At 44.0% G+C, this 24,529-nt stretch overlaps 1 protein-coding gene across 1 annotated transcript in view; it reads right to left on the reverse strand.

The window, feature by feature from the left end:
* Positions 1–320: 320 nt before the first annotated feature.
* LOC142802937 (neprilysin-1-like) overlaps positions 321–24,529 on the reverse strand; it is a 36,539-nt gene continuing 12,330 nt past the window's right edge. The window contains exons 3-5 of the mRNA XM_075888021.1: positions 14,164–14,316; positions 13,544–13,684; positions 321–946 (exon numbers count right to left, since the gene is read on the reverse strand). Of these exons, the coding sequence (XP_075744136.1) occupies positions 608–946; positions 13,544–13,684; positions 14,164–14,316 (633 nt within the window). The 3' untranslated portion in view covers positions 321–607. The remainder of the gene's footprint in view (positions 947–13,543; positions 13,685–14,163; positions 14,317–24,529) is intronic.

Consider the following 24,529-nt stretch of genomic DNA (forward strand, 5'->3'; position numbering starts at 1 on the left):
ATATTTGCATGTATGTTGCGAATGGTATGGCAGGCTCATGGTGAGCTCGTAGTCATTTCACCCAATTTATATGCACCGAAGTAGGTATTGAATGACGTGACTGCGCCGTGACTTTATACGATACGTGGTAAAACGCGTACGTCGACATGCATCTGTTGGGCACCCTTATGTACGTGTCATGCTCAAAGTAGGCTCACAGTCATTTCATTTTATTGATATACACTAAGATTAGTTCTGCACGAAGTGACTGTATATCAAAATTTTATGAGAGGTCTTATCATGAAATAGTTCAATTGCATGTCGGATGACATTTATTACAAGCCACGCTCATGGTGAGCTCGCCGCCGTTTTGCTAGATTGATGCACACATAAAGTTCTATGACCTAAGCCGATTGTACAAGCAGCTTACATGGTAATACGAAAATATAACATTTCTGTCGTGTGCATGTTTACTTACAAGTATGTCACTACTTGCTAGATGCTTTGCATTACACCAATTCTCCCGGTACGGAGGATCGGCTTGACCTGTTTTACTACTAGGAAACACCAATGAAGGAAAATGACCAACAGTCAGTGAAAGATATGCAGTACAGTCCACTTACTTTTTCTACCAAAAGGTGCACTTCTCCTTTGGATTCATCGCTGTTTTGGCCGCGCATCCGAAAGCACTGGAGAACGGCCGCATGTTCATAAGTGGCACCATGCAACGCACACGGGGTGGTGCATGTGGTGGGTTTACTGAGTTGTCCTCAGAACACCACCTCGCACAGTGTCTGATGAAGAACAGCTGCCGCACTGACATATTCAGCCCGGCGAGATTTTGGTCTCTTTGTTCGCTCACTAAGTACTCGAAAGCATCAAACGCCATCTTGGTTCCAACGAAATCGGCCAGGTTCTCACTGTCCAGCTCTTCACTCAAAGTTTCTTCCGTGCCACTTACGGACAGCTGCAAAAAATGGTAATTCTTAGAATGCATAGAGTGTGGACATTTTGAGTGTGGACAATTCGTGTGTTTATTACACGTGCAAAATAGTGAAACAGTACAGTTTTTAACGTTTTTATCTGGTTTTAAGTTCCGTGTATGAAGTTCATAGGCACTTTGTGTGCATACAGACATTACGCATGTTTCCTCTTGTTCGTATGCCATTGATGATTAGACCCTGAGACATGCGAATAAAAATTCACTGATACAAACTCTCTCCGCCACTCTGCAATATGAATGTTTAGTGAATGATGACGCTGGCACAACTTTGTTACATGGCGGCTACATATGAGAGCACTGAAATATAAACTTTCACGTCTTTGAAGGGATTCGCCGAATATGTAGGCAAAACCACATCCTAACTGAAGACGATGTTCACTATGACTGCTCTAGTTTTTTCCCGCGATATATTTTGCTGATTTATAATTTTCCCCCACTTTATATCCTATTTCTACGATATAAATAATGTGCCTACTGTATTTTAATCCTGTGCAATGCATTCTCGCTCTACTATTTGATTATGATTGATATGTGGGGTTTAACGTCCCAAAACCACCATATTATTATGAGAGACGCCGTAGTGGAGGGCTCGAGAAATTTCGACCACCTGGAGTTCTTTAACGTGCACCCAAATCTGAGCACCCGGGCCTACACCATTTCCGCCTCCATCGGAAATGCAGCCGCCGAAGCCGGGATTCGAACCCGCGACTTGCGGGTCAGTAGCCGAGTACCTTAGCCACTAGACCACCTCGGCGGGGCTACTTTTTGATTATGTTTCGTGCTCTGCTCTTACTCCTATTGACTAAGCCACATTCCGTTTCTTTTTCAATAATTTTTCCTAATCTTCATTGATGTGCTTTTTTCGCTTGTATCTTATAAGCTTATGTCATTTTAGGTCTCCATATTGCCATTAGGTATATAACGTTCAACTTGTTATCATGCACAAGAGGTCCCTTTTCAATCTTTGATCACAGGACCTCCATCTGTATATTCTCACGATGTACCTAACCCTAAGTTTGATTTGAAATAAATGATTCTGATTCTGAATTCGCTTTGTATTATCTTACAGGTATTTTTGGCATAGAAAAGCATGTGAAATAAAACGAAGACCTTAGTGGCAGCCACGTCAGTCCAGATATGGCATGCTTACCTGCGTTGATGTATAACAAAAAAAACACCAAAAGGTTCTAGTGAGACGACCTAAATTAAAATGAATATATACCAGACATATACTAAAGATCGCTATGCTTACTCCTCATTTCTTAAGCGTGACATTAATTGCACACCTGTTATTTTTCTTTCTCCCTTTTGGTGACGGCGTAATCGGATTATATACATCTCTCGCACTTCCTCGGCTATCTTTGTGGACTCAATAATGTCAAGCTTGTGCCCTGAATTGTCACTTATAGACAGCATTGCGGTGAAAGGCGTGGTGACTGTGGGGCCATACACAATCTCGTATGGCGTCAGCTTACCAGTCTCCTACAATACGTATGAATGTTGCATATGGCAACATCTTCCCATGCACGATGCCCCAAGTGATGTGAGTGGACAAACCATCAGTGAGCGTTCTATTGACGCTTTTTTAGTTACGAATTTTAACAAGGTGATGGGCAGTATTTTAACTTTGGCAGGATTGAGTTCAACTTGGTTCTCTGCTCACTGCTGCCACTTTATTCCCGCAAACTTTCTAATGTATTGTGCGCACGTAACTTCCTGTTTTTCCTTCACCCGCATATCTTCTTTTGGAATTCAAACAGCAACCCTTATTGATCAACCTACGCGCTACATTCCCGGACCATGTCCACTTTTTTTTCTTCATTTCAGCTATGACAACCTTTACCCCCATTTGTTTTCTGACCCACTCTGCTCTCTTCCTGGCTACTAACGTTACACCTATGAATATCCTTTCTAATGCTCGCTGCATTATTCTCATTTATTTTGAAACCTCTCTGTATGCCTTCAGGTTTCTGCTCCGTTGATTATTAAGGCAAGAAAAAGCGGTTATATACCTTTTTCTATAGAAATACTGGCAGACTGTCATTCATCGATTGAGAATGCTTGCTGAGTGTTATCCACACACTTCTTATTGTTCTACTAATTGTACTGTCAGGTTTTCCTTCCGCGGTTACTACCTGTCCCAAGTAGAGTTATTCATTTACAGTTACCATTCTGTCAGCACCTATCGCAAAGCCCTGTTTTCTGCCGACACTACTGCACATTACTTTTTTTCTATCAATAATAATTTTCAGACCTACTCTTTTGCTGCTGGTGTCAGGTTGAGTAATAATAGGTTGTAATTGGTTCCCTGTGTTACTGAACAAAGTAATGACACCACCGATTCGAAGTTTCCTAAGATGCTCACAATGAACTCTTATTCCCGAATCTTATCAATATAGAACTCCGAAAACTCCCCGAAAATATTGCGAACACGTCGAGAATAACACTGCAGAGAACATGTCTTGCTATCTTATATGTTTCTTTGGATTCTATCACTTCCTTTATGGAGGATGGGATGGATGTGGATATGCTGCATATTTCCTCCAGTATGTCTATATAGGCTACCTAGATGCCCCGATTCCACAGTGCCTCTATGAGTGGTGATATTTCCAACGCATCAAATGTCTTCTTGTAATCCACAAAAATTATGTATAGAGATATTGAGGTTTGCTGTGTTCGACATTTTCTCTATCAAATGAATATATATATATATATATATATATATATATATATATATATATATATATATATATATATATATATATAGTGCGTGAAAGCTCAGTGGTAGACTATTGAACGCGTTATTATTCGAAGGTAGCAGGTTCGATTCCTGCTCAAGAGAAGTTATCTTTTTACCCCCTTTGCTTTCTTCACATTTACATTATAGTGCGGTCTAATAACTTACTCCATACATTCCTTGGCATTATTGTCTGGTAGATACAATTATATATATATATATATATATATATATATATATATATATATATATATATATATATATATATATATATATATATATATATATATATATATAGAGCATTTCACGGGTGAATGGCGGAAAGAAAGATGAGGAAGATGAAGAGTCAGAATAAACTGGTGCTTTGACTGCCGCCATGTCTCATCCGTTACAGTAAGTCGACAGGATCTACCATAGCAACATCATGGGCCCACCAAAGAAGATAATCAGCCAGCCGAAATACTCCGGAGCTGAAGACGGCATCCCTGTTGACAAGTGGTTGCACCTCTTTGAAACAAAGGCGAGCAACGTCGGCTGGTCCAAACGGAATCGCATCGACTGCATCAGCGAGTACCTCGAAGGTGAGGCAATCCGCTGGTACTTCATCGAGATTTTCGACGCAGAAGATATGTGGGAAGGCATCAAAACAAGCATGATAGCACAATTTTCTGCACCTGTCAGCGAACCTTTCCGCCAATTCTTACACTGCAGGCTCAAAAGAGAACAGCGAATCAGGTACTACAACGAAGAGAAGACGTGACTTGGTCGCCTCACCGACTTGAAAGACGCTCACACATATCAGGATTGACCGACTGTGTACCTGAGATTATCGAAAGGCGCCTCGCTGGACTGACGCTCACCAGCCCGGCCAAGTGGCTTGCTGCTGCGCTTCAAGCGGAAGACTCTGTCTACAGAGATGCTTCCCAACACTCGTCAAAGTGGCAGCTCCTGGATCGAGAGACTCATTCTACGCGACCATGGCTCTCTGCAGGATCGACGCGCACCCCTCGCAGTGAGTGCCGACATTGTGCATCCGCTGGTTTCCCAAATCAGTTTCACTGGTACAATGAGTGCCCTCGTCGTGAAATGGTATCTGCTCTAACTGACAACTAGGGAAACGAAGAGGGCAGCCCAAAGATTTATTATTACGTTTTGGTGCACTTGTGAACAGACACATGGTGAACGCAACTCTGGATACAGGAGCAACTATTACCTGTATCAACGAATTCGCGTTAAAAAATAACTCAAGCTGCAGTTGCTCAAAAATTCATGCATTAGTATCCAACAAGCCACCTCAACCCCAAAAACTTTGGGCCACACACACATACAGTTAGAATTAGGGAAGATAAAGCAGGCAGTCCAAGCACACGTTCTACCAGGCATGAAGACTGAATTCTTGCAAGGCGTTGACAACGCCTCCTTTTTTAACCTGTCACTGGACTTCCACAGGATGACTTTGCTTCAAGACAACAAAGCTCTGCAGAAATCCTTTCAAACTCAAAAGTGGGTCTTCAGCGCCGATACAACCCCACTCCGAGCCGTTGACGTCACGCACCTTCCACCATTGCAGCAAGCGCGTTTGAGAGAGATGCTTCACAGTTACGAGGACGTTTTTTTCGAAGTTTCAAATGAACGGATGTATCGCGGTTGTACGACACATCATTTCCCTCAGCTACAACGTCCCTACCCACAGACCTCCGTATCGATGCTCCCCGACAAAGAAAGAGGAAATTGTTAGGCAAGTGGGCTTAGTTCTCAAGCAAGGTGTAGTGGGTCCCTCTTTTCCCCCATACGCGGCTCCCGTCATTTTTGCAGAGAAAAAAAAAAGGTGAAGGACGCACACGTTTATGCATTGAACATCGAAACCTTAACTCTGTCACTGCGCCTGACTACCAACCCATTCCGCGTATAGACGATGTTCTAGACTACCTGGAAAAATCAAAATTTTTTTCCACATTGGATATCACATCAGGCTACTGGCATGTCAAAATGAACCCAGAGGACATCCCAAAAACAGCTTTCGTCCCGCCGAATGGCCATTATGAGTGGCCTGTTACGCCTTTCGGTTTAAGAAATGCCCCAACTACGTTTGAAACAGCTGTGAAATCAGTTATCAGAAAACATAACTTAAAAATGTCGTTAATTATTTTGATGATCTTGTAGTGTTCTCTGACTTATTTATTGAGCCCCTACAGCACCTTTAAACTCTATTGCATGTCCTAAAAATGGAGAATATAAAACCTAAACTGAATAAGTGCAATTGTGCCCAAGAATATATTGAATATCTGCGTCACAGAGTGTCGCACGGTACAGTGTCACCTATACAAAGAAACATAGAAGCTGTATTGCAATTCCCGAGACCGAAATCCCCGAAAGAGCGTCAGCATTTTTTAGGCACCACCAACGTTTACAGCCAATTTATACTGCCCTTCAGTGACATAATTTTCCCACTTACGAAGCTGTTGAAAAAGGACACACCATGAGAATGGGATTTCTCAGGTGAACAAGCTTTTGGAAACATGAAATACTGTCTGACCAATAAACCCAGTTTAAGAATTTTTCTTGCGAGAAACCGTGCATTCTTTATTGCGGCTTATCTAACGTAGGCGTAGGTGCAGTTCTGATGCAACGAGATCATGATGGTAAAGAACACCCCGTTGTCTATCACTGGAGCAAGCTACTCACGCAGTACTAAATTATGCCATTACAGAGCTTGAATGCCTCGCTATAATTGACGCTGTTGACAAGTGGCACTGCTATCTCTATGGACGACCATTCACTGTTCTCACCTATCATGCTGCTCTACATTGGTGCAAAAACATGAAAAACCATGGCCGGCTCTTTCGATGGTCTCTGAAGCTGTCGATGTGTGACGTAAACATTCGACATCAAAAAGGCAACGAAAACATCAAGGCGGACGCATTTTCGCGGAGCCCTATGGTTCAACTCCTTTCATTACCAGAACTTAAAACTTACCAGGATGACCGCCCTCGCTGCAAGTACACAACGGAAAATGGGGTCACTATCGTAACACATAAAGGAATTCGCAAAGTGTACGTTCCTCTCAAGCTTCGACTGGGCCTTCTGCAGAAAGCACAGTGTCAGTTCCGACACGTAAGAATAAAGAAAACTCTGGGCTTGTAGTGATCATCCTACTATTGGCCGGAAATCATCCAGACGTTTCATCCTACATCCGCCACTGTGAGATATGTCAACGTTGAAAGAAGCCGAAAACCAAGAGATTCAGATCTCTCGAGTCACTACCACCTGCAGAACAACCCTTTAATCTTTTAGCAATGGACACTATAGGTGGCTTTTCAGGATACGGCTCGACAAAGAAGTTTATTCACTTGGTGATAGACCACTCTATGCGGTATGTCTTGGCGTTTCCCCACAGGAACAAAACTTGTGACGCATACATTTCGTGCATCACCGCCATCTTTGCTGCAGGAAAGCCCAAGGAGTTCCTATCTGATGGTAGACCAGCTATTACAACTGGAAAATTCAAGCAGTTTCTAAAACACATTGGTGTCCACCAATTGTTCACGTCTTCCCAACACCCTCGATGTAATAACCTAAACGAACGTATGAATAAAAAAATTGTAACCCGGCTAAAGTGCAAAAGAAATGAGCAGCCAGAAAAGTCTTCGGTCAAACATCTTTCGATTGTCGTAGATGAACACAACAGAATCCCACATGAAGTAACACAATATCCGCCATCGTACTTCATTTATGGAATCCGTTCATAAGACACAGTTTTAGACGCACCATTTGAGAGTGTACAAGGAGCAAGGAAAAGTGCAATCAAGAACGCGCTCGCCTACCATGACAAGAACAAGATCATTTACGACGAAAAATTCCTACCACAAGATCTACAAGCTGGCGAATAGGTTCTCTACGAAACACCTTGGCGCCCGAACAAAGGAAAGCTCAGTTCGGTCATAGAAAGACCTTACGCAATTCCTCGCAGAGTCTCTCCAGTGAGCTATGAGATCGACCGCTACCTAGCACCGTTAAGCAGAACTACTGACATTGTGGACGTAAACAAACTGCGGCGCTATTATTGTCCCAATAGGTTGACGCACTCTCGGGGGAGGAGGAAACGTGTGACACTTCACGGGTGAATTGGGGAAAGGAAGATCAGGAAGACGAAGAGTCGAAATAAACTAGTGTTCTGACTGACGCCGTGTCTCATCCAACATATATATATATATATATATATATATATATATATATATATATATATATATATATATATATATATATATATAGGCAGGCATGGTGGTTGAGTGGCCGTAGCGTTGCATATAGTCCAGTAGACCCTCCGTGAGTAGTCACAACGTGGTTTATTTCGACGTTTCGGCCAAAAGTCTGGCCTTCATGGCTTGATGAAGGCCAGACTCTAGGCCGAAACGTTGAAATAAACCACGCTGTGACCGCTCAGGGAGGATCTACTGGACTATATATATATAAGTTTTGACGCGTCGATACGAACCAGCAGTTCATCTATGCGTACGCAGTGCGTTAGAGAACTCAACTCATGGAGTTTCTTCTATAAGAGCTAGAAGGACTTTAGCGCTAGTGCCTATGCGGTTTGTTTCGAATGCACTTAAAAAGATCACATCAGCATAGTCTGGAGCGCCCAGCCGACAACTACTGCTGCTGTTTGCTTCAGAAATATGTCTGTATCATGACAGGCCGCCACAAGTATTCATCTGAATTTGGCGAAGTTTAACGCTGGCATCTTATATAGTGAGGCTAGTCTAGATGTGCTATTCGGGTAACTTGAGGGTGTTAAATGGGCTCAGTGCAGTCAGGAGGATATATGAGGTCTATACAGTTATACAAAATCGACAAGTCATTTGCTATCATGGCTTGGCTGACAAAAAAGAACTCGGGTAGGATTTTCTTTCCACAGAAGTATAGGTATTACCACAGAGTTATAATACGGCATGATTGAACGGGTGGCAAGTATCGTAATTAAACTTATCAAGAGACACACGATGCAGGTGGTTGAGGCCTATGCTCTTACACCGAACCATGATAACGTATTAGTGGAAACGTGTGAAGGCATCGAATCAGCATTGAACAAGGTGAAAACACAGCATACTATACGGTTGGGTGACTTCAATGCCAAGGTAGTGAAGAAGTTGGCGAGAGAGCAGGCAGTGGAGAATTACGGCATTGGTGCTCAAAATAACACAGAGGAGTTAATAATAGAATTAGTAGATCTTGAATAGCTTGTACCGAAAATGAGTGAACCATAAGTGGACATGGAGGAGGCCGAATCACAAAAGTAAGAACGAAATATATTTTTTACTGAGTGTACACCCATGAATCGTGCAGGATATGGCAATCCTCGGCAAGGTACTATGCAGTGACCACAGAATGGTAAGGTCTTGAATCCGCCTAGACTTGAATAAGGAACGATAATAAATGATACGCAAGAAGCCAATCAATGAGCTGGCCCCAAGAAGGAAAGTAAAGAAATACATCTTCTTGCTTAGAGACAGATACTTGACACTAATCGAGGAAACCGACCGTTGCGTTGAGGCAAAAAACAATAATCTGACGAAAAATACTAAGGAGTGCGCAAGGGGAGTTCTTGGTAAGGTTGTTAGACAAAAAGCAAGCTGTCCCAGGAGACGAAGAAGCTTCTTAAGAAAAGTCAAAGTACGAAAACCTCAAGCACAACAGGTAAAAAGTACTGGCAGAGTTTTCAAAGTTGATTATTAGGTGTAAGCTATCTATATAAGAATGTATAACATGAAGAAAATTGAATCATCTGTAAAGAACAGAGGAAACTTCAAAGCGGTGAAGAGGAAACTATGGTTAGGCAAAAACCAGGTATACGCACTTGGCGAAAAGGAAGGCTAAGAACTACGAATCTTGATAGGATAGTGAAAGTGCTGGAGTTTCCATTCATTTTATTAAAAGTTTACTTTAACCTTCAGGGCTGAAATATTACAGAGTGGCGTGGTTAACCATACCTAAAAAGTAAGACAAAACAAAGCAAGAAGGTGGCTAGGCAACACAAAAAAATATTTGGTCTGTTAAGTCCAGGAGTGATCATGTCCGCAATGGCCAAGCGACATTTAAAGTGGTCCTTGATAAAAACAATAGTGCCGGTAAAGTAGTTTCACTCTTGAGACCTACAGAGAATAAATGATTCGTGACAGGTTTTGGTAAAGCAGTGCATTATTGCAACCATATGGACATGATCATTGTGACAAAAATGTAACAAATGATATATAGTTATAATATAGGTTAACTGTAGATATATAAATTAGGGAATAAAGCTTGGTGAAGACTGAGTTATTCAATCATATGAGTTGCAAAACTGCATTCCGAAACTCTGACACGCCATTGACCGACCTAGCGGGAGAGAGCAGATCGTCGAGCCATCAGGGAGGGACAATACAGAATATGGTATTGCCACTTGTGCGTGCGTTTTTTTTGGCTGCTCAACAGCGCACGCTACACTGGTGTAGTCGCCTCAATAAGTGGCCTTGGCTTGCACCGTTCTGTGTTCCGCCACCGCTGTCAGCTGTTTTCGCTCTGCGAAACCGTAATCAAAGCCGACTTAGTGCGTCAAGTTTTATTTCATCGAAGGTGGTGCTTGGGATGTCGTGCTACTAGGGTTTAAACGCTGTGCCCTTATTATTTCTATAATTCCTCGTTTGCTCGTTTGAAAATGTGCGCTTGAGACCGATGCTCACGGGAAGTTTGAAGAGTCCTTTAACTGCTTCGCTCTGCAGTTCACGATGTGCCTTTCTAACACAACGTGAGTTATAGTCGCAAAGACAAGACACAGATACAGTAGAGTGCAAACCAAAGCACAAAACTACCGATCAGTAATTATTGCGAATTGGCTGCTTTGTCTTGCACGCAGCGGTCGAATTACACTAACCGCGAAATCACTGAGAAACTGGCTGGGATACCAAATAATTATGAAAGCCCGATGACAAGAAAGTCAGAACAGTGAACATTGCTATTTACTTGCAACTAGGACTGAAAGCGCTCTTTTTTTTCAGGTGCGATGTTCGTGGAGTCTTTTCAATAGCACTGGCTTTTGCTGCTCGGCCCACGTCGTCTGTTGCCAGCCATTGGCAGACTTACAGGTTGTATCCACTTGGATCAACGCTGCATCCCTCTTGTATCACGCCTTACCACTCCCTATTTCGCCAAAATGTAAAGATTGTAGTCTCGCCACATAAATCTGATAAACTACCGACTTCTCTGCGTCGTATATTACGCTGCTTTTGCTGTGCGGTCATTGAAGGTCAGCGGCGACGGATTCTGTGCCACTGAGACAAAACAAAGAACACGTTGACCACACGAACATGCCACTTATAGCCACGTTACTTCTAGCGCAATGCGGAAAACATGAAAAAGGATGGAGCATCAACAGAACGAGCAGCTCCTCTGCCCTTTATCACGCCTTCACCACTGCGTCAAAGTAAAGACATGTTCAGCACCCTTAGGCACCAACTCACCTAAGAACAAGTTCTAGCCGCTGTCATGCTGTTTGGTAGAATGTGGCTGCACTTACAATCTTGCTAAATGCCTAAAAACAAAATATTGCGTTTTCTTGTTATTTTTGCTATTAGGAGATTGGGCCAGAATCTGGTGAATCGGTAGAACACGGCCTATGTCATGTTAGGATTTCGATACATGGAGCCTATAGGGAGTTTCGCAACTCGTATGATTGAATAACTCTTGGTGAAAGCACTTAAGTCGGGATAAGAGGGCCGAAAGTCTGAAAGTATTAAGGAATTTTTCATGAAAATTATGCTTGATGTTTGCCTGTAAATGCTATAAATGAAACGAGCGGCATTATTTTGAACTAGTTCAAGCGATTCAAAATAAGTCGCAGAGTGACAGTCCTAGGTGGATGACGCGTAATTCATTTTACTTACAATGAGTGCTTTACATAAGAATAACTATAATTAGAAAGGTGCAGAATATGAACTTTGCCGGATATATCCTAACATGCGGTCAGTATTGCTAATTACTTTATAAATGTATAAAAAGCAGGAAAGTGCCGAGGTTATGTCGACGCCAAGGTATTTGTAGAATTCTATGCTTCATGGTTTCTAGGGAAATGTTGTTTAGACTGTAGTTTGGCAGAGGAATACTCTTAGGGGTAACACGCATTGTTTTATATTCAGCCATGTTTAGTCACATTATCCATACGTTACGCCAGTTAGAGCCAGCATTATTATTGTTTAAACAGTCTTGTTATTGTTGTTATCTGAGACCTCGGAGAGATTTTTACAGTACCAACAATAACCACTACGAATATGTAACAACTTGCAGTACCCCAAATGACACCCCACCAGTAATGACAGAAGAAGTAAGGAAAGCATTTTAGGGAATGTAAAGATTCAAAGCCGCTAGTAATAATCAGGTAACATCAGATCTGCTGACAAACGGAGAACAGAATATGTTCGAAAACTGGCCACCCTGTTTACGAAGTTTCTTCAGAAGGGGAGAGTACCACTATCCTAAAAGCTGGTATCATCTCATTTCATAAGAAAATGGACGACAAGGACTTGAAGAATTACAAACCGATCTGCTTGCTTTCCATCATATGCAAGCTATTTACAAAGGTATTCGGTAATTAATTAGGAAGACTTTAAATTTCATCAACCAAGAGATTGAACTGAGTTTAATACAGGCTACTCAACAATCAACCATATTCATGTTGTCAATCAGGAGATAGAAAAAAGCTCAAAATAGACCCAAACACAACACATTGTCTTCATAGATTACGAGAAGACATTTCAATCAGTAGAGATATCAGCAGTCATGCAGACATTGCGAAATCAGGGCATCGACAAGGCGCACTTAAGCATCTTCGAAGAAATGTACCGTGGATCGACTATTGGCATGATTTTTTATAAAGAAACCGACAAATTGCCATCATACAAGGTGATATGATCTCCTTAATGCTCTTTACCGCGTGCTTACATGAGGTTTTCAATGGCCTAGAATGGGAATAGATAGGGATTGGAGTTAATGAAGGTTACATTAGTAACCTGCGCTTCTCCGATGACATTTCCTTGATGAGAAACTCAGGGGGCGAATGGTAATTTGTGATTACTGAATAAGACAAGAGCAGAAAGGTAAGTCTTGAAATTATTCAGCAGAAAACGTAAGTAATGTACAACAAGCTCCGAAGAGAGCAGCGGTTTGAGATGGGTAGCAGTGTACTTGAAGTTGTAAAAGAGTACGTCTACTTAGGACTGGCCGTAACGGCGGAGATGAACCACGAGAGTTAAGCAAGTAGAACAATAAGAATTTGGTTCAGCACAATCACCAAACATTCTGAAATCGTGAATAGCAAACTGCCACTGTTCCTCAAGATAAAGGTTACAAAATCTACATCCTTGGCTGCCTACCTTTAGAGCAGAAAGCTGGAGGATTACAACAACTGTCCAACCTAAAATGAGGACGACGAAGCGGGTACTTGAAATGAAAATGGTAGGTGTAACACTAAGAGATAAGAAGAGAGCAGAGCCTATCAGGAAAGAAACGCGTGTTAAGGATATCATAGTCGAAGTCAAGAAGAATAAATTGTCACGGCCGGGTACGCGTAACACGAAGGTAAGATAGCCGCTTATCATTACGGATTACAGATTAGATTCTTAAAGAAGTCAAGTGGGTGTAGGGGAGACCAAAATTTAGGCGGGCAGATTAAGAAGTTTGCGGGTATAACGTGGCAGCAGCAAGAACAGGACCGAGATCACTCGCGGTACATGAGAGATTCCTTGGCGCTGTATCGGGCGTGGTCAGGCTGAACATGTACTAGGTGTACTCACCACAGATCTGCGAGATTTGCGCAAGCAGAGTGCCCGCTTCCTGTATTCTCTCATGACTTCGTCCCTTGGATCTGGCACATAGCCGTTGAGGGAATGTATGCCTCGTGGGTCCAATGCGCCCATAAGCGCTTGGCCAATCATCTGGAAACAGCAAGACATGATTGATCAATCGGCATAGAAATCTGTATAATACAAAAGTTTTATGTCATCACAGATTTATATTTATGCTTACTTACATAAAACACGCCTTCGCTCTGTTTATTGTTTTTTCTTAGCGATACGACCGTTTAACGGGAATGCACTTGTGGAGTTTTGATGTAGGGAGCGTGACCATGCTATTGGAGCGAACAGACACAGCAGATGCGCTAAAAACAAACGAAGCCAAACACATTTCTTTTACATCGAGCACCACCATGCTCTTGGAGAAAACGGACACAGCAGACGCGGTCGAAACAAACCAAGCCAAACACATTTCTTTCAGTACATTTAGAACGACGATATCTTCAGCGGAATGAATTTACATCAGTTGTGCTGAAACTCGCTAAATCAATCTTACACATACTTACGCAACACATAACAACATAACAAGCACAAGGCGGCAGCGCCTACGCTTGACTCACCACAAGGGTCCCCGGCAGATCGCTCACGGTGCATCGCGGACCCAGGCGAGAGACAACCGCCCGCGCCAGCTGCCACGTGCCAAAAAGACCCGCATATCTCTCCCACGCTGCCACAAAGGCTTCCCGCCAGGCGTCACTGCCAGCGCCATCGTTCTAACCATGAGGATGATGGTAATAATAACCGCTGGCGAGCACACCGCCCCCCTACTGCTCGATAGCTGTCACTCCGAATGCGGCTTATGCGCGAGACAAGAACGCCATGAGGCGCAAACAACAATACAAGGGGTATCCGCACCCCCACACACTGTAAATGAAAATAAGACCAGATGGAAGTAAACGACTAGCGCACGCCCGATGGGGGATTTTCAAACACTGTCTGGGCGAAGTGAAAAAGTTACTCCCTGACAAAATTGATTTTTTGATGAATTCAGGGGAGTTTCAGGGCGAAGCTCCTTAAGCCGTGGGTCTGTACATCCTCCGATGTTGTCGCACGTAGCCACTCTTGGCACATACCGGCTCTAGAGAGGGTATGTGCCAAAAGCAATGCGAGACGGAAGATGGCTGTACTTGAAGTGCGGACTGGATGGACGCTCTGATGGCCGCATGGACGGACGAACAGACAGACTCACAGACGGATGAACGGAAGGATACGCGAAGTGGGTATGTGCCACAGGGGATGCAAGATGGCGGTACTTGTAGTGTTCACTAGATGGACGCACGAAGGGACGGACAGACAGTGTAGGAGACGGATGGTCAGATGGAGGGATGCACGGATGTACGGATGGATTGACACACGAACAGACGGATGGACGGACTCATGGAAAAATAGATGAATGCATGAATGGACGCACGGATGGTCGCGTGGACGGACGGAAACAAGAACAAGCTGACAGATGGAAGAACTGACGGGCTGACCGACGCTTCGTCCCACCCATCATCATTCACTCCGTGCATATGCTGCAATTTTTCTAATGAGATAATGTTACCGAGGCGTCTATTGAACATTGTGTGTAGGCTGTTACTACGTGGTAACCAGGCAGCCTATGAGAGTCTTTGTTTTGAGAGAATGTTACTAGGGCGTCTATTGAACACTGTTGATAGGGCGTCACTGCAGCAGACAGCCTGTGAACACGGTTCTTTTTAAAGTTGGTGGCCAAATGCAGCCAGAAAGTTGACAGATTGTTGTTAGAGCAGTCTAAGGACAGTTTCTAGACACTTTTTTGAACTTTGGTAGGTTAGTACCAACCGCTTTTAGACAGTCAACTTATCGTTCCTGAACAACTTTTTTAAGAGATGGCCCCTTTCTGTCATTTAACAGTGAGAGTAAGCGCGTTCATTAGCCCTCAATTTCAGTCAGCGAGTACAGTACATGTAAAAGCCTTCTTCATTGTCTCAAAGAGTACGATGGCGATGGTGTTTGTGTGGTCATTTGAATTCCGTAACAGAAGAATGCGCATATAAATTGGAAACAGAAAGCAGCCAAGTACAAAGCCTTATTTCGGCATTTCCCTAGCCCGGAAATCACCGAATATAAAAATAAAAGAAAAAACAAAAAACTTTGTGTGTAGTTTAACATACAGCTGCAATAAGCTCAAGATAGACCCTCAAAAACGTTTGCAGGACTGAAAAGTATGTCGCATAGCGGCTTGCATTATGCAAGCATTGTCAAGATGTATTTATTATTTCGGAGAATTATCGAAAAATGTTCGCTCATGATGCGATACTCGTTCTTGAAATGCACTTAAGGCATGGAAAGAAAGGCCGGATAGAAGAACCAAAAAAGCAAGTTGAAAAATTTGGCAGATCATTTTTTCTAATAGCAATCGGTTGCATGCAACGAAGTCGGCGAGTAACTGCCTATGCTGCGTTTTAGGGGCGAAGCTCCTTAAGGCGTGGGTCTGTACATTCTCCGATGTAATGCGTAGCCACCGGTGGCACATACCCGCTCTAGAGCGGGTATTCGCCACAGAGGATGCTAGATGGGAGACGGTGGTACTTGGAGTGTTCCCTTGATGGACGCACGACTGCGACTGGAAAGATGGACGGACGGACAGACAAACTAGCAGACGGAGGGGCGGATGGACGCGCAGAGCAGGTATGATAGATAGATATGTGGGGTTTAACGTCCCAAATCCACCCTATAATTTTGAGAGACGCTGTAGTGGAGGGCTCCGGAAATTTCGATCACCCGGGGTTCTTTAACGTGTACCCAAATATGACTACACAGGTCTACACCGTTTCCGCCTCCTTTGGAAATGCAGCCGCTGCAGTCGGGATTCGATCCCGCAACCTGCGGGTCAACAGCCGAGTACCTTAACTACTAGACCGCCGCGGCGGAGTGCAGAGCGGTTATGTGCCACAGGAGATGCGAGATGATGGTACCTGGACGGTTCACTAGATGGACGCATGGACGGACGGATGGACAGAAAAACTAGAAGATGGATCGACAGATGGACGGGCGCGCGAAAATGCGGACAGATGGACGCACGAACGGATGGAAAAAGGGACAGACGCACTTACGGAAGGATGCACGGACAGACGGATGGACGCATGCATAGACGCGCGGATTGTCGCGCGGACGCTTCGCCCCACTCATCATCATTCACTCCATGAATATGCTGTATTTTTTTAGTTACTTTCATATGAGAACATTTTGAGGTAAGTATGGGAGTAAATATTTACATTTATTGTGGGAAAAATTCCCATCCACAACCATACTATGCTCAAGTGGAACTTCAAAAAAAAATTACTGTCGAAGAACGCAATATTGTTACACGACATCGGCAACGAAAGAGCATCGACCACTTGCCCGCCAAATCCTCAGACCATGCTGCCGACTCGACGCAACCTTATTGACGTTAAAGTAGATGACACACCCGTTGTTGCAATTGTGGACACAGGGGCTCACATATCAGTGATGAATTCAGAACTTCATTGCCGCCTTAGGAAAGTTTTAACGCAACCCACAGTGTCACTCATACAGGTCGCCGACGGCAGCACGTTTCCAGTGCTTGCAATGTGCTCCGCGCGTATAGGTGTGGCTGATCGCTCCACGACAGTGCTATTTGCTGTGCTTGAGAAATGTTCCCATGAACTTATCCTAGGCATAGACTTTTTATCCGCCCACTCTGCCCTTATTGATTGTGGAACCGGCATGCTTCAACTTGATTTACTGTGTTACCATGACGACCCAACACCTGCTCAACCCCGACTGTGTTCTGCAGATCACGTTCGCCTAGCACCTCAAGTCGTTACTTACGTGAACCTGAGATCTGCCCCTCCTGTTGCCGATGATGACTACATGTTGACACCTATTGCTGACGTTCTGCTGGGCATAAACGGTGCCATGCCTCACACACTTTTGACAGTCACAGGAAAAACAGCATCTCTTCCGATCCTAAACTTCAGCTGGTGCGCTCAAGTTATCCCAGATGGTATGACTTTGGCAAAAGTTTTTTATAGATGCTGTCATTTCGGCGTTCGTTGCCGAATATTCTTCGTCCTCTGCTGCGTTCTCATCCTTGAAGAGCGCAGCGGATGCCACCATCAACAAGACGATCGCTCCGGACCTTCTTCCAGCACAGACAGCTGACATCCAGCACCTGCTGAAATCCTACCGCGACATCTTTGATTTTGATGACCCCCCTTTGGTTCAGACACCCTTTGCAACTCATAGGATTAACACTGGAGACGCCAGCCTCATCCGACAACATTCTTATCACGTGTTTAATGCTGAGCGATAAGTTATCCAACACGAAATTGAAGAAATGCTCACAAAAGACGTCATCGAACCTCCCGGCAGTTTATGGGCGTCGCCGGTCGTGCTAGTCAAGAATAAAGATGGCAGCTGGCGCTTCTGCATAGACTACCGTCACTTAAACAAAATAACACGTCAGGACGTGTATCCACTGCCGCGGAGTGACGATCATCTCGACTGCCTACATGGGTCTGCCTACTTTTCATCTATCGGCTTGAGATGAGGATACTGCCAGATTACTGTCGATCATCGAGACCGTCAGAAAACCGCATTCATCCCACCGGAGGGACTTTCCAGTTCAAGGTTATGCCATTCGAATTGTGTAATCCGCCAGCTACATTTGAAAGGATGATGAACTCTCTCGTGCGTGGATACAAATGGACCACGTGCCTGTGCTATCTCGATGACTTCATCGTATTTTCACCTACATTCGAAACCTTAGGCCACCTTAGCCGCCTGACGGCCGTTCTTGAGGTTTTCCGGACAGCAGGACTTCAGCTCAACTCTTCCAAATGTCGCTTTGGCTGTCGGGAAATTATTGTGCTGGGTCACCTTGTCAGTGCTCGAGGCGTGCAACCTGATCCTGACGAAATTCGAGTTGTCAAAGATGTTTCCATACCACGTTCCACAAAAGATATACAGAGTTTTATTGGCCTTTGTTCTTACTTTCGACGTTTCATGAAGGCAAGTTTTCCATTACAGAGCGTTAGTGCCTCGCACTAGTCTGGGCAGTCGAAAAATTTCAACTGTACTTGTTTGGCCGCACCTTTTCGGTTATTAGAGATCACCATGCCTTGTGCTGGCTGTCGTCTCTTAAAGATCCAACTGGACAATTTGGCCATTGGTCCTTGAAACTACAAGAATACAGCTTCGACGTGGCATACAAATCTGGCCTAATGCACCAGGATGCTGACTGTCTATCCCGTCACCCCGTGGACCCACCTGACCTTTCAGCACGTGATTCTGACCCTTGTGTCTTCGCCATGTCGGCTTTCCCCGACATACACAAGGAACAGCTCAGCGATGTCCACTTGCAGTCTATCATGCAGAGTTTATGTTTGCTCCACGTAGACCCGTCGCTACACTTGTTCGTTCTACGCGATGGTATTCTTTACCGACGCAACACCAGCGCCGAGAGAACAGAGCTACTACTCATAGTTCTTGCGACACTTCGTTCCGCTGTACTAGAACAGCTTCACGTCACCCCAACCGCGGGACATCTCAGAATCACGCGCACGTACGATCGCGTGCGACTTAGATTCTTCTGGCCAGGCCTTTACCGTTCTGTGTGCCGATACGTTGCTGCATGTGAGTCCTGCCAGCGCTCCAAACATTCCACCTTGTCACCAGCTGGTCCGCTCCAAATAATAGACATACCAACCGTTCCCTTCTACAGCGTCGGTCTTGATCTAGCTCGTTGGACCATTTCCTACTTCTCTCACTGGAAACAAGTGGATAGCCGTAGCCACTGATTACGCCACAAGATACGCTATCACACGAGCGCTACCGACAAGCTGCGCTACTGACGTCGCGGACTTCTTGCTTCATGGCGTAATTCTGTATCAAAAAATCTTGAAAAGCGCAGTAGCCTTGTGCACATGAGCTGTTTTATGTGAGGAGAGCCGCAGTGCTTGGTCGTGATGAGATCCAGAAGATTACAGTGCTCTCAAGGACGAATTGACAATGTAGGTGATGCTATTATTTCTAGTTTTTCCTGGTTGCATCCATCACACAAAAAGGGTGTTTTATTGTTGGCATTCATATTTCCAACTAATAACTATCCAGGCAAGAGGTCGGTTGCAATTGTTATCTCTTCCACTGAAGTCCTTATGCATGATTCACCGAGATCTCTTCTGATTTATATTAACGTATTATTCTAGAGTTTTTGCATAAAAAAAATTAAACACCTTGTTTTTTGTCTTCACCCATTGAACATCAGCAGCCACCGATGCTTCACAAACTTCTGCACTAAAGTCACCTCTCTTTATTTTAGCAAACTTTTCATCCAAGAATGACTTCCTCGACGATAAAAGTTTGTTGAGGAGAATGTGGCCTTGAAGCAACGGTTTTTTTTGTGTGCTGCTCCAGCTGACAGTTTTTTTTTCACATGAAACCTGCGAGGCAAACAGCACGCATTGCACTAGAAAGGTGTTTTTCTTTTGTAGATCTTCTTTAGTGAACTTATGCTTGTACTTTGTTTTCCCTTGCGGCTGTTGGAAAATTAGTTAAATAGCATGATCTCAAGCGTCTGCCGACTGAGTACTGCCGCTGTATACACATGCAACAGCTTATGTGTACAAGGCTGCTGCACTTCTTTATCCTGAATCTATATCAAACCGAGAATGGGCCAAACATTGTTCACAGGTGCAGATATAAAAATAGCAAAACAATAAATCTTAATGCACATGAAATGACCACAAAATTCATGTTGTTTGCGCTGGTTCAAGAGTTATTCAAAGTGGTGATTGCGTAAGATATGATGGGAGCTTTATGCTTCTGCTTCTTTCAAAGTGGACGTCAAACGCTAAATATTGGTGACCTTTCCAATGTCTTCTCACCTGCTTTCACACGTATTTCAAAACAATGTTTCTCTACACCAGTTGTAAGCTCATAACTGCTTTCGCTATATAAAGATTACAAAGAAAATACCTCGTAACGAAAAGCGTTACGAGTGGGTCGCGTGATACTCCAACCTATTACAAAAGCTTGTTTTTACTCAGCAAATAACTGTGGCACATACCGACTTCAGACACAATTCCTCATCGTCGTCAGCTACTCCATGAACAATTGGCACAAAACTCCTCGCATTAGTTTAGCAGATACCACACTTCTCACACGAATGACAAAAAATAGCATAGTGAATGCCTGCCTACTGCTCTAACATTTTTAGTAATAAAGTCGTAGGGGGAATCAAGCACGCTCGCAGGAGTTATCTAATGAGTGTTTAGAAAAGGCTCTGAAATGCCGCTGTTCTACCTTTCGCTGTGACTGCCGCTGCGCCTTCCGCGCAGGCCTGGCCTTTTTTTTTAATGTTGCATCGAGGCCTAATATGATTCACTGACATCTTCGTGTACTTGAGCATAAACACTTTAGTGATAAAAAGAAAATGAGAATAATTTACGAGACAAGCAATATAAAGTAGTAGCCTGAAAGTAAACATTCGACAGAAGTCTCTCTGGTTTGTATGAAACTGAGCAGTTCCCAAAGTAGTACCTGCTGTAGCCATAAGTAGCTGTTGCTCGTATTGTCGACCTATAAATACGACGCGAAAAGCGGTCACCATAAGCCATCCAGTTATCCCCACGAACATGAAATACAGCCAAATCGGTGTGTTGGGCGCCTGTCAAAGGTGAAGACCAAAAGGCACGCTTCCGTCGACGCCCGTAGTACATGCGAAACGAGATCGCTCTGCGGGTTTAAGGGACGAAGCTTCTTAGGGTGTGGGGTTTTTTCCTCCTGTGTAGTATGGATGTAGGCAAGTCTACTTCATGAATTGCTGAATAGATGACGTTGTGTATACATGTCCTTGGAAATTATATCACTAGAAGGCGTTAGTGCTATTGATATAGTGAACGGTATCATAAGTTGACGGACGGAAGTACGGACAGCCAGACATTGAGGAAGAAATACAGCCGCACAGATGCTTCGCTCCACTTATCATCATTCACTCTGTGATTTTGCTTTACGCCTTGCTCTGCTCATCGTCGTTTACTCTGTGATTATTCCATGAGTTTTTCTGTATGAGAGCAACTGATGTCACATTTTGTATGGCGGTGAGGGGCGTTGTCGAGATGAAATGATAAAATAGACACTCAGGCCTAGCAGCCTCAACGTGATGATACTGAGTTACATTATTATATGTATTCCCCACGTACCCGTAGGATTGTTCTAAAACTTGAAGTTTAAGCCAGCATTTACAACGAGCTCACAGTAGCGTTTTGTATCTAGTTGCGAACAAACACAAAACTATTCGTGCTTGAACAGTGCAAAGTACACTTGTAAAAGGGAATAAAACAGCAGCATTATGTCATTTGCCGCAGAAATACAATACAGAAAGGCTTTAAAATATGCCTGCACAGTGACTTGAATTCGTTGTAGCAATCGACTGAACAAGGTCGTGATCCATCGGCTGTAAGAGTGTTTCTGCCTTTCTGCCATTGTGAAAGATCCAAGTGTGGTTCAATCCCTAATTGTGTCGTAATATTACAGCGAAAGCTGTCATGAGATCACTTTTCGGGTTACGTGCAGTTGTTTTCCACCGCGGCCGCCGCCGCCGGTGTCCGTAACCTCCACGCACGAACTTAAAAAGAAAATCCTTGCACCATGCAATGACACAGTGGGGCTTGAGCTCGGGTCCGCCGGGTGCCCGTCTATTATTGTACCACTAAGCTACACCGTTTTTTTGCTGCTTTATTGCCTGTTTCCACACTCTGTACACGAACAATGCCGTAAAGGTCGCGAAATTAAGTGGTGGCAGGCCTACTGAATTGACACTAGCTTTAAAATTCCTTGAGAGCTGTCACGAGTTCCACCCTCGACAACCACTTTGTCTCTCATGCCCGGCTTCTTGCCATACTAGACCTCGTGAATGTTGGTTCGCTAATGAGAGATGGTCTTGCTTTGACATATCGCAAATGTCTGTCACGTTTAGTAGAAAATAATACATAAGGGGACCCCACTAGCGCTAGGCGTTCCGTCGGTCAGGGATGCCTGCTTGGTCCTTTTTTTTCAGCGTCTATATAGAAATGTTATGCATAGCTATAAGTGAAAGCAGCAGCATTTACGGTTTTACTTTGCAGGCATCAGAAGAACAAATTCTGGCATATGCGGATGATGTCGCAGTTTGTTGTACAGAGAAAGAAAGTGTAGCGGAGGTTATCAATGTAGTGATGAGCTTCAGCAATGCCACTGGTAGTCGGGTGAATTGGGGAAAGTGCTTGGGTTTTTGGCACGGAGAGTGGTCCTTCACACTCGAATTTGTTGCCATTATGAAGCGGGGGACGTAACCTGTCAAATACCGGTGGTTACCACTAGGACAATACAAAGACAACAATGGCTATTGGCAAGAACAGGCTTGCGAAACTCAGTTGAAGGCGAGTAGGTCGCAGAAGAATCACCTGTCAATGTTCTAGACAGCAACGTTTGCAATTTGTTCTTTGTCTCGAAACTGTGGTACGTGGGGCAGGTGTTGCATTTTTCACGGGCCAATATACAGAAATGCCATAGTGTCTTCGCGGTGTTCGTGTGGACCTCAAGTTGGGAACGATGGAGCCAAACTAATCTATTTAGGCATGTTGAGAAAGGTGGCTTGGGACTACAACACTCATTCATAACGTAACTCATAAACAGGTTTTTCTTCTTTCGTAACGTGAGTGTTCCATTCCTGCGTACGGTGTGCCAACTGAGGCTCACGAGAGCTTTGCCTGCATATGTAGTGGGCACAGACCACTGGAATGGCGCTGTGTGCAGATACCTCAAGGAAGTGATCTTAAGTGTCCGCTTTTTGTCTCTCAGATTTTCCAATGAGTACTTATTTTCAATGTCACGCACAAAGCTGTACAGAGATGTTTGTGATACCATTTTACCTGTACCGCTGTACAAGGCCATATACAGTGGAGGTCAAGGGCAGTACGTGCTAAAAAGGGTTAAAATAATGCAAGTAGTTCCTGCCACAAAGACCTTTGTTTAGGCTTCACACCGGCACTTTGCACGTCAAGGTATTTCTAGGAGAGCGGGGTGTATTTCTACCTTGGAGGTCAGACCGTATCATTTGAAAGAGGCCAGAAACAATTTGACCACGTTTTCTTGTATTGCTTGGAGGGAGTGTATTTTTGGAATGTATTGCAGAGGACAATCAAAAAAGAATTTCCGCTAGACCCCTACGGCATCAGATCTCTGCCAACTGAAAACGAGGATGGTTTGTCATTTGACCCAATATAGTTAACAGGTTTCCACTGTTTATGGCGGGCCCGTATAGCAGAATGTCACTGTGATTCAGATGCACGGCCCGCAAGATTGTTCTTTCGAGAGTGCATGGTGAGATTTGTGAAACTTCCGAAAACACAGGAGTCTGTTACTGAGTTACACTTGTGTTTGTTACTTGTCGTCAAACTTACCTTAGGCAGGCTAGATGTCGTGAAAGCGGTCGCGTCAATACAAGTTATAAAGCCTTTTACAACAGTTAAAGAAAAGCCAGTCGTCGTGTTTGGCGGATACCACGCTTCTCAGAAGAATGACGAAAAGCATGCAGCATAGCAAGTGCCGGCCCACTACCCAAAAGTTTATTATTAATGCCCTAGTGGGTACCAAGCAAGTGTACTTGTAGTAGTTACCCAATGACTCTTCTGAAAAGACTTTAAAAGGCCGCTCTTGTAGCTTTCGCTGTAACTTTGCTGCACCTACCGCGCAGGTCTGGCGTTTTTTTTTTCTTCGCTGATGCATGAGAGCCAAAAGTGACTGTGCTACTTTTCTATAAAAAGCTACTATATGCTGTTGCGAACCTCTGTCACTAGTGGTGATAGGATCTGCTAACGCACAAGCTTCTGGCATTCTCTGTGTGCATTCATTTTTGGGCACCGTCACTACTTTGTAAGAAAGTGTAGTGAGATC

The sequence above is a fragment of the Rhipicephalus microplus genome, chromosome 3, assembly GCF_043290135.1.
Source record: "Rhipicephalus microplus isolate Deutch F79 chromosome 3, USDA_Rmic, whole genome shotgun sequence".
Classification (NCBI taxonomy): Eukaryota; Metazoa; Arthropoda; class Arachnida; order Ixodida; family Ixodidae; genus Rhipicephalus; species Rhipicephalus microplus.